This window comes from Medicago sativa, chromosome 4 (assembly GCF_051527215.1).
Source record: "Medicago sativa cultivar Bolivia chromosome 4, Bolivia_mono, whole genome shotgun sequence".
Lineage (NCBI taxonomy): Eukaryota > Viridiplantae > Streptophyta > Magnoliopsida > Fabales > Fabaceae > Medicago > Medicago sativa.
The window spans coordinates 84,812,993-84,825,372 of NC_140752.1; the positions used below are offsets into that span (position 1 = coordinate 84,812,993).

Here is a 12,380-nt window from a genome sequence, read left to right on the forward strand (position 1 = left end):
ATGCCTTAAGTAGGAAGAGTTTACATATGTCTGCTATGATGGTGAAGGAATTTGAATTACTTGAACAGTTTAGAGATATGAGCTTAGTTTGTGAAATGTCGTCTCGGAGCGTTAAGTTAGGAATGCTGAAAATTGATAACGATTTCTTGAAAAGTATTAGAGATGCACAGAAGGTTGATGTTAAGTTTGTGGATTTGTTGGTTGCTAGTAATCAAACTGAAGATGGTGACTTTAAAGTCGATGATCAAGGTGTGTTGAGGTTCCGAGGTAGGATTTGTATTCCAGACAATGATGAGATAAAAAGGATGATTCTGGAAGAGAGTCATAGGAGTAGCTTGAGCATTCATCCGGGAGCTACAAAGATGTATCATGATTTAAAGAAGCTGTTTTGGTGGTCAGGATTGAAACGTGATGTGGCACAATTTGTGTACTCTTGTTTGATTTGTCAGAAGTCGAAGGTAGAGCATCAGAAACCTGCTGGGTTGATGACACCGTTAGATGTACCAGAATGGAAATGGGATAGTATATCCATGGATTTTGTGACGAGTTTGCCAAATACTCCTAAAGGGAATGACGCAATTTGGGTGATTGTTGACAGATTGACGAAGTCGGCACATTTCCTTCCGATTAATATTAGTTTTCCTGTGGCTCAGTTGGCAGATATTTATATTCGAGACATTGTGAAGCTGCATGGTGTTCCTTCGAGCATTGTGTCAGATAGAGACCCACGATTTACTTCTAGATTTTGGAAGAGTTTGCAAGAGGCTTTAGGCTCTAAGTTGAGATTGAGTTCGGCTTATCATCCTCAGACAGATGGTCAGTCGGAAAGAACAATTCAGTCACTCGAAGACTTGTTGAGAGTTTGTGTACTTGAGGAAGGTGGGACTTGGGATAGTCATCTCCCGTTAATAGAGTTCACATATAATAACAGCTATCATTCAAGTATTGGGATGGCACCTTTCGAGGCTTTGTATGGTCGGAAGTGTAGGACTCCGTTGTGTTGGTTTGAAACAGGTGAAAGTGTAGTTCTAGGACCAGAAATTGTTCAACAGACTACCGAGAAGGTGAAAATGATTCAAGAGAAGATGAAAGCGTCGCAGAGTCGACAGAAGAGTTACCATGATAAGCGTAAGAAAGACCTTGAGTTTCAAGAGGGAGACCATGTGTTCTTGAGGGTTACTCCAACGACCGGGGTTGGCCGTGCATTGAAGTCAAAGAAGTTGACTCCAAAGTTTATTGGTCCTTATCAGATATCAGAGAGAATTGGCACGGTGGCTTACAGAGTTGGCTTACCACCGCATTTATCAAATTTGCATGATGTATTCCATGTGTCGCAATTGAGGAAGTATGTTCCAGACCCGTCCCATGTGATTCAGAGTGATGATGTGCAAGTTAGAGACAACCTTACGGTAGAGACCTTACCCTTGAGGATTGATGATCGCAAGATGAAGACGTTGAGAGGCAAGGAGATTCCTCTAGTGAGAGTTGTTTGGAGTGGAACGACTGGTGAAAGCCTGACATGGGAGCTAGAGAGTAAGATGATGGAGTCTTATCCAGAGTTGTTTTCTTGAGGTAAATTTTCGAGGACGAAAATTCTATAAGTTGGGGAGAGTTGTAACGCCCGTCTTAACTATTTAATTAATTCAATGAAGTTTAGAATATATTTATAAATATATGCTTATATGATTTATAATTTGTGTAATTTATGTGATTTATGATTTGAGTAAGTTATATGATTTATGTATGAATTATGTGGAGTATTTGATGTTGTGAAGTTGTTATGTTGGTGTGACTTATTTTATTATTAAATAAAATAAGATATTAGAAATAAAATAAAAATATTAGAAGTTGGGCTGTGAGGTGGAAAGAGTAAGTTTATAGGTGAGATGAGTAATAAGAGTAAATAAATAATACAGACATAAGTGGGAAACGTTTTTACGTGAAACGCTTTTGGAGAAAAGAGAGAAAGAGTCAGAAGAGGAGAACCAGAGGGAGAGGCTATCGATTCTGCAATTACAAGGTAAGGGTGAGACTAATTCTCAATATTATTAAGAGTATGATTCTATAGGATAAATTTAGCATGATTAGATTAAGTTTTGGTGAGAATTGGGAATTAGGTTTAAGACCGAATTTGATGATTGATTCATGAAAAGATGTTAGGTTGATGTTAAATTAGTGTACAGAACTTAGATACACCATAAGATTATAATTAGATGTTGAATTGAGGATAAAATTAGGAGATTAAGTGAAAAGTTGGAATTTTTAGGTTTCTGGCCGTACTGACATTCATCGCTCGCACCTGCGAGCAAGAACACTCGCATCTGCGAGCTAGAACCCAGAACTCGCAACTGCGAGCAGCACAACTCGCAACTGCGAGTGACCTGTGAGCTCGCAACTGCGAGCAGAATAACTCGCCACTGCGAGTAAATACGTAGGAACCCAGAATGCACACTTTGCTCGCCATTGCGAGTGAAGTTACTCGCCACTGCGAGTTAGGCTGTTAGTTGCCCAAAATTGTCCCGATGCGATCCTTTCGCACGTGTAGTCTTGAGATGACCTTAGAAGTAAGTTAGAGAGCTGTTTAGGATGCTTTCATAAGCTCCAGAAGTCTGTTATTGTGACTGAAATTAGAAGTGTTACTACATGAATGCTATAATGATGTTTTGTGCTATTTATATTGATGTAATTAATTCTTTATGTGAATGTTAACACATTCCAGTGTTGTTAATTGTTGTATGTTGCTGCTGTTTTCTGTTGTCGACTGTAGTGTCTTGAGGTTGCATGAGTCGGTCTATGTTGTTGGAATTTAAGAAGTTGTCCATGATTATGAGTCGTATGAGTTGTACACGTCGTTGTCTAAGTTGTTGGAAGTCGAGTTCATTGCATACTCATTAAAGTTGGGGGCTTTAGGCCCGGCAGCCTTTGTGCTCATTAAAGTTGGGGGCTTTAGGCCCGGCAGCCTTTGTGCTCATTAAAGTTGGGGGCTTTAGGCCCGGCAGCCTTTGTGCTCATTAAAGTTGGGGGCTTTAGGCCCGGCAGCCTTTGTGCTCACACGTTGAAGAGCCTATTATGCTCATTTTGTTGCTGATTGGTACCACATGCATTTGCATATCAAGAAGTTCATGATGTTTAAGTTGTCAGGTTGTTGTCGAGTTGATAGAGTTGCATGGTCAAAGATGAGTCGTGTTGTTAAGTTGTTGTTGAGTTGATAGAGTTGCATGGTCAAGGATGATTTGTGATGAAAATTAGTAATGGTATTTGATGATTGTATTTGTTATGTAATGAAAAATGTGCTAATTGTTAATTGTTGATATGTTATTAATGTTTAAGTTGTTAAATGCATTTTATTGGATTATATGCTTAATGTATTGATTATGAAATCTCACCCCTTCTGCGTATATGTTGCCTCGACCGTGGGTAATGTGCAGGTAATAAAGATTAGAGGCGTTCATGAGTGGACTCTTTGTTGGTGTCTAGGTGCTCTGATACGTAACGGGATGGGGGCTTGCTTTTACTTCTATTCCTTACGTGTCTCTTTTATGAACTAATTTATGAGATTTTCCAATAAGGCCTGCGTGCCAAGACTTTTAGATGTTGAACTATTTTCCGCTGCAACAATTTTAAGATTTTCATGATGTTGAATTTGAAGGATAATTATTATTATCCGTTTTATGATTTAAATGAAGTATGTGACATTCCGTTTATGATTTAAATACTCTGATTTTAAATGAAATTTTCAAGTTTGGGAAAACGGGGTGTTACACTCAGTTCGCAGTGTCTATGATATGCTCACTACTCAGGAGCACCTGCCTGTGTGTTCAGGCTCAGATTTCATTTGGCACAAACAGGTTCCGTTGAAGGCCTCCTTTATTACGTGGTGGTTGCTTCGTGATCGTTGCCAACTAAGGCGAATTTGGCGAAGCACGGTATCATTACTACAGCAGATCAGTTTTGTGTGGCTGGGTGTGGTCACGAGGAGGACGCTCAACATTTGTTCCTCTCGTGTAGCACATTTGGTAGTTTGTGGCAGCTAGTGCAGTCGTGGATTGGTTTTGATGGTTCAGATTCTCATGTGATTACAGATCATTTTCAGCAGTTTATTTATTACATAGGTGGTCTGAAAGCACGACGGTCTTTTCTTCAGTTGATTTGGTTACCGTGTGCTTGGATCATGTGGAATGAGCGTAACACCATGTTATTTAAGTAGAAAGAAAATACTATGCTTCAACTAATTGAAAATGTTAAGTCTTATTCTTTATGGTGGCTTCAAACTAAGAAAGTCCGTTTTGTATTTGTGACTCATATGTGGTGGTTGAGCACCCTTGTATGTTTGGGCATCGCTTGATTTGTATCTGTATACTTCAGGTGCTAACTTTGTAAATTCTTTGTGGTCTCTTTGGTACACCTTGTGTTGAAGAAATTGTTTGTTGGTGTTAATATATATAAAAATAAATATTTGACCAATAAAAATTTGTATGCGTGATTGCCGCACCTCATAAAAAATTGAGATATGTATTGCCTCTGACTTTGCTATATTTTTTAATTTTAAATAAAAAAAAATGAATTAAAATAAGGAGGCAAATATTTTATGCCCAAAAATATGTCTTAACATCGTTTCTCTCTCCCATTCATACATAACATAATCCTCTCTCTCCTCTCTCATATCTATCTTTCTCTTTCATTCAGATTTCAATTTCAATCTTCTCTCTCCAGAAGGGCAAAACCTAAAGACCGTTTGCACCCACCAAGTAAGTTTTCTCTCTCCTCTCTCCAATCTTTTTCTCTCTCTGTGTCTCTCTCTCCCCCTCTCTCTCCCTCCTTTAAAATTTGAATACATGGGTCCTTTTTTCTCCTTTTGAACCTCATTATAAATATTTTTTGTTCTGTAAATTTGTCTCTATTCACCATTTCAACCTATAGATCTATTCTCATTTTCTCAAACCCTAAATTCAAATTTCGGATCTACGTACCATGGACCAAATTCAAAATGTGGGAAGTATAACAACATTCAGATCTAGGGGTTTCAACTTTGTGATGATTAAATTCTTAAAGTTTCAACCTTTTTGCTTAAAAATGGTATTTTTAGATTCATTTCAGCTTGATCTATCAATTTGACTTTAATTATCATAACCCATTTTCGATTTTTATTTAATTCGTGCTTTGTTTTATGATTTTTATCCTTTTTCAATCTGATTGTATGGTTTATGTGCTTTAATTGATCTATAATTTACTTTGTTATATTGGTACTTTATGTATTCTGTTATGATTATTTATTTGGTTTTGTTCAAATTGATGAACTTTATTGCTTCTAGAGTAATTTGCTGCTTAGTTAAGATTTTGACAATTGACATTGAATTAAGAAAAAAAAAAGTTTTTTTTTTTATAATTTTTTTGTTAAATGAAATTTTATAGGATCCTTTATTGTTGTTTTGTAGTTGCCATGGATGATGATGTGCTGAATATGCCCAATTGGGGTTACTATGAACCCTTCAAAGGGGGGAATCTCGGTCTGAACCTCATGCCTGCCATGAATGATCGTGAAACAAAACCATTTTTTCCTGGTCGTGATCCAGCTATGATTGGAAGTGCAAATGGGCCCCTACCCTTTCAGCCACGAGATTGTGCTGTTTCGGAGTCTGCTACTCCGTTTAACTATGTGAGGGATAACTGGATGACCCCGAGACATAGGTTTATCAATATGCAGCCGACAAATCCAAATTATGCTGTTCTTCCAGAAGCATCACAATCACTCTCCTTGCCGGTTATACCGCATCCTGATGCATCAAGAAATGAGAATGTGGAGAATGCTGAAGAATTGAGTGTTAAGAAGGAAGGTGGCAAAGCGAAGAAAAGGAAGTCTAAGGGTGCTGTTACCACTCCAAAAGCCAAGAAGCCCAGGAAGCCGAAGGATGATAGCAGTGTTTCAGCTCAAGGTGTGAAACCACCGAAGAAGACTTTGGCACTTGAAATCAATGGAATTGAAATGGACATTTCTGGTCTACCAGTTCCAGTTTGTTCTTGCACTGGGAATCCTCAGCAGTGTTATCGCTGGGGCGTTGGAGGCTGGCAATCAGCTTGCTGTACCACAAATGTGTCAATTTATCCTTTGCCGATGAGCATAAAAAGGCGTGGTGCAAGGATAGCTGGGAGGAAAATGAGCAAAGGGGCTTTTAAGAAGGTCCTGGAAAAACTTGCTGCTGAAGGTTATAATTTTGCTAATGCTATTGATCTGAAGACTCATTGGGCTAGACATGGCACCAACAAGTTTGTCACTATCAGATAGATAGATGCTGCTGGGTTCAAGAGTGAGTCTGTTTTACCTGTAAACTCACCTGTGTGGTTTATCATACAGATGTTGAATTATAGACATCCATGAATTTTCTGTTGTGCTGCGTCTGCCTAAGTTTTGGATATTTTAGTTATTTTTTCTCCAGCTTATTTGACAATGACGACAGTCTGTGTTTTATGGAGTTAAAACATTTATTTAGATGATTTATCAATAGATAGACTATTATCGGATAATACCCATTCACATTTATTTAAAAGCATTGATGCGATTGTTGTTTCAAATGTGTTTGACATTAATTGATGAATCATCTTTTCATCATTCAGTTGTCTTAATGGTTCGTCAATTATGCGCTAACTTTGTTTATTTGATTTAACCCTTTTTCTATAGTTGTGTATGGTTGATACAATGTTGTAAGTGGAAGCTAGTTAAAATCTGCTTCACTAGCTGTTTTATTAATTTTTTAGTTGGAGCTCTAGCAGAACATGGTTTAACCTCATAATTCCTTTGAGGTTATACAATGGGGATAAGTGTCTATCCTTGTAAATGGTAATACAATCTCATTCCATGTTATACGTAGGAGATCTTCACCAAGGATTCATAGGATTGGGACCTCAATGCCAACCATTGTATCCTTTGTCCTTAAGATCTTTAATATCTCCTTGAGCTATCTAGTCACTTATTTTTTGTTTCTTTATGATTTACTACCATTTTACTGTCTTTGTAATATCTATTTCTAGGCCGTGTCCGAGTTTAGAGCATTGTGGCGATAATTAACGGAAACTCTGCTTAAGCTACACTTTTTATACTGAAAAGCAGAATATTTTCAAATCTCCCACCCCCTTTAACAATTGAAGGGTAATCTCTTCATTGTAAATTGTTTGATTAGCACCATGTGTTGAAGAAACGGAGACTTGGGAGACATGTTTAGATCTTAGCGATAGTTTATCCCATAACTACAATGCCATTTTCTCGCTGTTGTAATGTTTTCAATTAGTACTTGTGACGCAAAGGGTTGGCATCATTTGGCCTTCATAGTTTTTCTTACTATTTGTCATGAATAAGGTGCCCTCCACACCGAAAGGAAGTATTGAAGTCGAAGAAATAAAATATATTTCAGTTTAGGTATCTAACACATGTTTGGACATTCCTAAAACTAGACGTGTTCGTGCCTTACAAGTGTGGTAATGAAATGAGTTACTTTAATCGATATTAGTAAATCCCAATCTTCTATTGAAAGTTCGACAACGTAGTAAGAAAAGAGTTTCATATCAACAATTCAATTTCGCCATTTTGTAAAAACTACTGAGTAAAAGAATGAAAAAAACTGTATTTTTGTTAAAAAGAAAAGAAAAAAAAGTTACTTCATGTTTATTACATTTTACATGAACAACAAAGAAAAGAAAGGAACAATTCACCAATATTTGAGAAATTTGATACTCCAGTTGATAAGGAACTAGGAACAATAAACTAGATGTATTGATGTTTGTTTCAATGCTGTCATAAAAAAGAATCTTATAAAGATTAAGTATACGTTTGTTTCAAAAAGAAAAAGTAGGTGTTTGTTTTGGTATCGACGTGCTATCAAACATTATTAATTGGTTTTAATTTCACATAATTAAAATGGTATTAAATCTATGACATTTTCAACTTCAAACACGCTAACATCAATGGACGGGCAAAAATCAATGGCAAGAAATTCTCTGTAATTTCAGTATCTAATATATTTCTTTTGGGTAGAAATTTCAGTGTCTAACATCATACAACATCAAGAGTAACAACATAATCTCACATAAAATACATTTTCCTAACACAAATTTCAGATATAATAGATTTTCCTAACACAGAAGTTGGGTTGGAGGATAACAAGTTAATTATTCTATAAACTTATTAGGTCAGGAAGAACTTGGTGATTAACGTGAACATGACAATAAGGTACCATGCTATATGATTCCTCAAAGGGGTTGGTTGTTATGAAAATGCTACCCTTTTCTCCATTGATGACACTATTTCCTTTAACATCATCAACCAATGTGTCATCATAAAATACCTCCCATTGGTGAGTAATCACTGTTGTCAAACCATTCTTTGATTCCTTGAGCTGCAAGCAATCTCTTACCACAATGTCCTTGTCTTGATTCTCATTTTCAACACCATCATTAGCACCCTCCAAGCTTTTCTTAGCAGAATAAGCACCACTAATTATCTTCTCAAGATCTTGAATATCTTCTTCAGAGATTCTTTCAATCTTAGGACATTGAGAAGCGTTAAGGACACCAATATCTCTACAAACCTCAATATAATAAGCCAATTCATCCCCTTGAACAATTGCTTTTTTCAAAACCTTTAACCCAACACAAGCTTCCATTTTTCCACCAACATCATATATTCTCAACAAAACCCTTGCAATCCTGTCACAAAACTTACTATAAACATCAAAAACCTCAACAATGATGCAATCCATTGCTTCCAAAATAAGAGCAACATTCATATTGTTCATATGCCTTGGTTTGATTTGTAAAAGCATGTCAATCATTATTTGCAACTTTTGCAACTTCTCAAGCTCTTCCATCAACGTCTCTTCAACTTCCACCTCTTTGTTATTGTTCTTCGCCAAATTCTTAAGCTCGGAGGAAACAAAAGCTGACTTTTGATCCAAATAAGCAAAATAAGAACGTACAAAAGCATTAACACCCCAACCTTTTGAAGGATTCAAATGTGCATCATTGAAGTTTGATAAATCAAATGGTAACCTACCCATTTTTTGTACCGCAGGGATACCAATGCAGAAAATGCCATGAATGAGCATTAAACCTTTAAGGGCAACAACCCAACTCTTAGTTTTTTGCATTCTCATAGACAGAGCCCAAACAATAGGTTTCAAATAAAGAGGAGATACTTTTAACCATTTGAAAACCCTCTGAACATTCTTACAATCGATACGGTTTTCGTCGTGGCTTGTTGCTTTGATTACAATGGTTTCAAGATGAGCATTGCGCCATGGACCCTTTCTTGAGAATTTTGCTGCCCAAATGCTGTTCTTGTCTTTGATAACTCCTGTTGCTTTTTCCCAAACCCTCATATCAATTTCTTTCTTTTCTTTGTTTTTTTTTTCCTAACACTGCTTTGATAAACCAAAGGGTTAGGAGGGTCAAGGTGATTAATTTCACCTTTCACCTAACCCTTTTTCACCAATGATTCAATAACTTGAACCTTCTTTTTCTCCTTTGTTTTTAGTGATTTTGATTTTCAGTTTTTGTATATTTTTTTAGGGGTTCAGTTTTTGCATATTGTTGAATTGTTTATGGTTAGGGACAGTGTGTGAATTTGATGGAGATTGGAAAATAACAACACAACACAACAGAAAGTCTTAATTTCTTGTTCGATTCTTCCAATAATATTGTGTTGTATTGCACGTTGTTATTGTTATTGTTAGTTTTTGTGTGTGTGATGGTTATGTATTTTTGGCTTGTGTTCATGTGGTGGGATATATGTCAATGTCGTTATTATTATTTTAAGGGAAATGTTAACTTGTGCCATTAAGGCATAAGTTAATGTGTCAAATGTAGAAAGTTTTTGTTGGAACTTGTGTATTGAATTTAAATTTTTAACTTTTAATTAATTGAAAGCACAAAATTTAAAAGAATATTTCTATTTCTGGGTTGCTTAACATGTGCCCTTAGGGCACAAGATAACATGACCCTTATTTTAATAACCATATGTTGCCAAAAACACGCTTTATTTTAATTTCCTTATAAGTGGATGAGTTGTCATGTGTAAATAAATTGTCTCTATGATCTGTTTGGAAATGGTCTAAGTTTAGATTTTCTAGCAGTAATTCTACTTAACCTCAACAGAAATTTTTGGATATGGAATCTATCTTTTCATTCACTCTAAATTTTAGAGAAGATCCCGAGAGAGAGAAAATAAGGAAATAAAATCAAGAGAAAGAGAGACATATATTTTGAAAGGACGAAAAAGGAGAGAATTCAAATTCGATTTTTTACCCTATTCTTATGCAAGTTATGCTTATCCTATATGATCATTAAAATTATTGGTTAAATGCATCTAAAGATCCTTTAAGTTTTTCGTTTTTCCCAAAGTGATTATTTAAGTTTCAAAAGTCCCAAACAAGTCCTTTTAGTTTTTGAATCGTTTCAAAAAAGTCATTTTAGAGGATGATGGTGATGATTCAGATGATAGCAACAAAGAGCATTGTCCACCATTTGTCATACCTAAAAAGATGACTAATTTTAAGTGGGTGTTAGGAGCCAGATTTGGTACCAAAGATGAGTTCAAGGAAGCAATTACCAACTATGCTATCTACAATAGGACTTGTTTGAAACGATTCAAAAACTAAAAGGACTTGTTTGGGACTTTTGAAACATAAAGGACCACTTTGGAAAAAATGAAAAACTTAAAGGACCTTTAGATGCGTTTGACCTAAATTATTTGAATCATCTCATTCCATTTTCTCTATATCTCTCTCATAATTGTCTATCTTTCTTGATTATTTTATAACTTTTTAACGAAAAGGGATCGTGTGATCCAAATTCCCACAACATAGACTACTCTACATGCATTTAATGAATGCATGATAATATGATAATCAATATAAAGAGTAAATTGCACTTCAAACCCTAAGAAAAATTTGAATTACACATTTTCATATTCTCTAATCCACTTTAACATAAATAAATATTTGTATGATATCAATTATCATTGAGATACCATTTAATAAAGGAAAAACAATTATTTCTTTATAACAGTCAATGACAACGATAATTGACTTTGAACATTCTCATATTAATTTTATGATTTTCGAAAATAAGATTTAATTTTAAATAAAGGAGGAAAGTGTAATTTTCTTAAATATATATAGTGCTGAAGAGGAAAAGAGTGTGTATCTTTTTACATAAGAGAAAAAACTAATTTAATTTATGCATCAATCAAGAGAAGGCTGTAATTTACTCAAAAAACTTACAAACATTCTACCGTGCACCACTTCAATAAGTGATTTGTTGTGGTCCCCGGTAGTTGAAAATTGTTCGAAATTTTAACAAAAACAAACACCGCATTTCAATTGTAGAAATTATTGTTGTTCACAATTGAGACTGTAACTTAATTGCCATGATTTGACAAAAAAAGAGAAAACAAATGTGTTTCTTAAAACTCAACCCATGTTTGTTCTTTCTTATTTTTGTTAAATAGACACTAAATTATAAATGAACTTCTATCTTCAAAATTTTCTTTAAGATTATTTGAAAAATTGTTATAAATTCCGAAACTTTTTCGCAATCTTGATACGAACAAACAAATCACTAAAACACAATATTTGACATCTCAAAGATCAGTCTCATAGCATACCTAGATTGTGGGAGTATCATTACGCGTCGACTAATATTCAAAGATCCTAATCAAGACGAGTTAAAAAATTTACCATTAACAAAAAAAGAAGTTTATTTTAACTTAGGAGAATGTTAACCAGTGTTCCCAGACATTGGTTAAGCAGTCAAAATAAGTAAGATTTTAATAAAAAAGTGGTGTAATAATTAGTTGGTCAAAAGTAACAGCTTATATTTCTAAGACAAATTTTTTAGTTTTGGATTCCTTAACCAATGCCCCAGAGGCACCGGTTAACAAGACCCTTTAACTTAATACAACAATGTTTTTACCTACCGACATGTAAGGTTGTGCGATCATTGAGTTAGACACATTTAAATAAGTGGTAATATGTTTGAATTCTTTGACTCTTTTATGTTATAAAAATATAACTAAGAGGAGGGAACTTATCTTTTATGGTAAATACGTTATTCAGAATAAATTAATCAATACCAATAGTGGTAGATATTTCATAATTATATCATGGTGTCTAAAAGAGGTATGCTTGTTAGATCATCTACAATGGAGACCCTCACATTTGAAGTGTTAAACGGGACCCACATGGACACATCACTTTTTTATTATTTTTTAATCATAGTACTTAATAGGTACTCAACCACTCTAATGGAGATCCTCTATCAAAAGGCCTAAATGAGTCCCACCAATAACTATTTATTAATGAAAAAACAACAAAAGCAACTCAAATAATGAT

The 12,380-nt window shown here is 35.1% G+C and overlaps 2 protein-coding genes and 1 long non-coding RNA gene across 4 annotated transcripts; 2 read left to right on the forward strand and 1 right to left on the reverse strand.

Annotated features, from left to right (window-relative positions):
- The first annotated feature begins 1,035 nt into the window (after positions 1-1,035).
- LOC146932976 (uncharacterized) lies at positions 1,036-3,681 on the forward strand. Its single transcript, XR_015008413.1, has 2 exons — positions 1,036-1,572; positions 3,429-3,681. It is a non-coding gene; the product is annotated as an uncharacterized LOC146932976 (long non-coding RNA).
- Positions 3,682-4,602: 921 nt separating this feature from the next.
- On the forward strand, positions 4,603-6,570 carry LOC146932977 (protein BASIC PENTACYSTEINE2-like). Of its 2 annotated transcripts, none has more exons than XM_085704702.1 (2): positions 4,603-4,748; positions 5,436-6,570. In XM_085704702.1, the coding sequence occupies exon 2, from the start codon at positions 5,441-5,443 to the stop codon at positions 6,281-6,283; it is 843 nt and encodes a 280-aa protein (XP_085560828.1). In that variant the 5' UTR covers positions 4,603-4,748; positions 5,436-5,440; the 3' UTR covers positions 6,284-6,570. The 2 variants fall into 2 exon arrangements, with proteins under 2 accessions (XP_085560828.1, XP_085560829.1); XM_085704703.1 differs by having other exon boundaries at positions 4,714-5,076.
- A 1,415-nt stretch (positions 6,571-7,985) lies between these two features.
- Positions 7,986-9,720, reverse strand: LOC146932978 (putative clathrin assembly protein At1g25240). The gene has a single exon (XM_085704704.1). It carries the CDS (start codon positions 9,366-9,368, stop codon positions 8,166-8,168), a length of 1,203 nt encoding a protein of 400 aa, XP_085560830.1. The 5' UTR covers positions 9,369-9,720; the 3' UTR covers positions 7,986-8,165.
- Between the last annotated feature and the right edge of the window lie 2,660 nt (positions 9,721-12,380).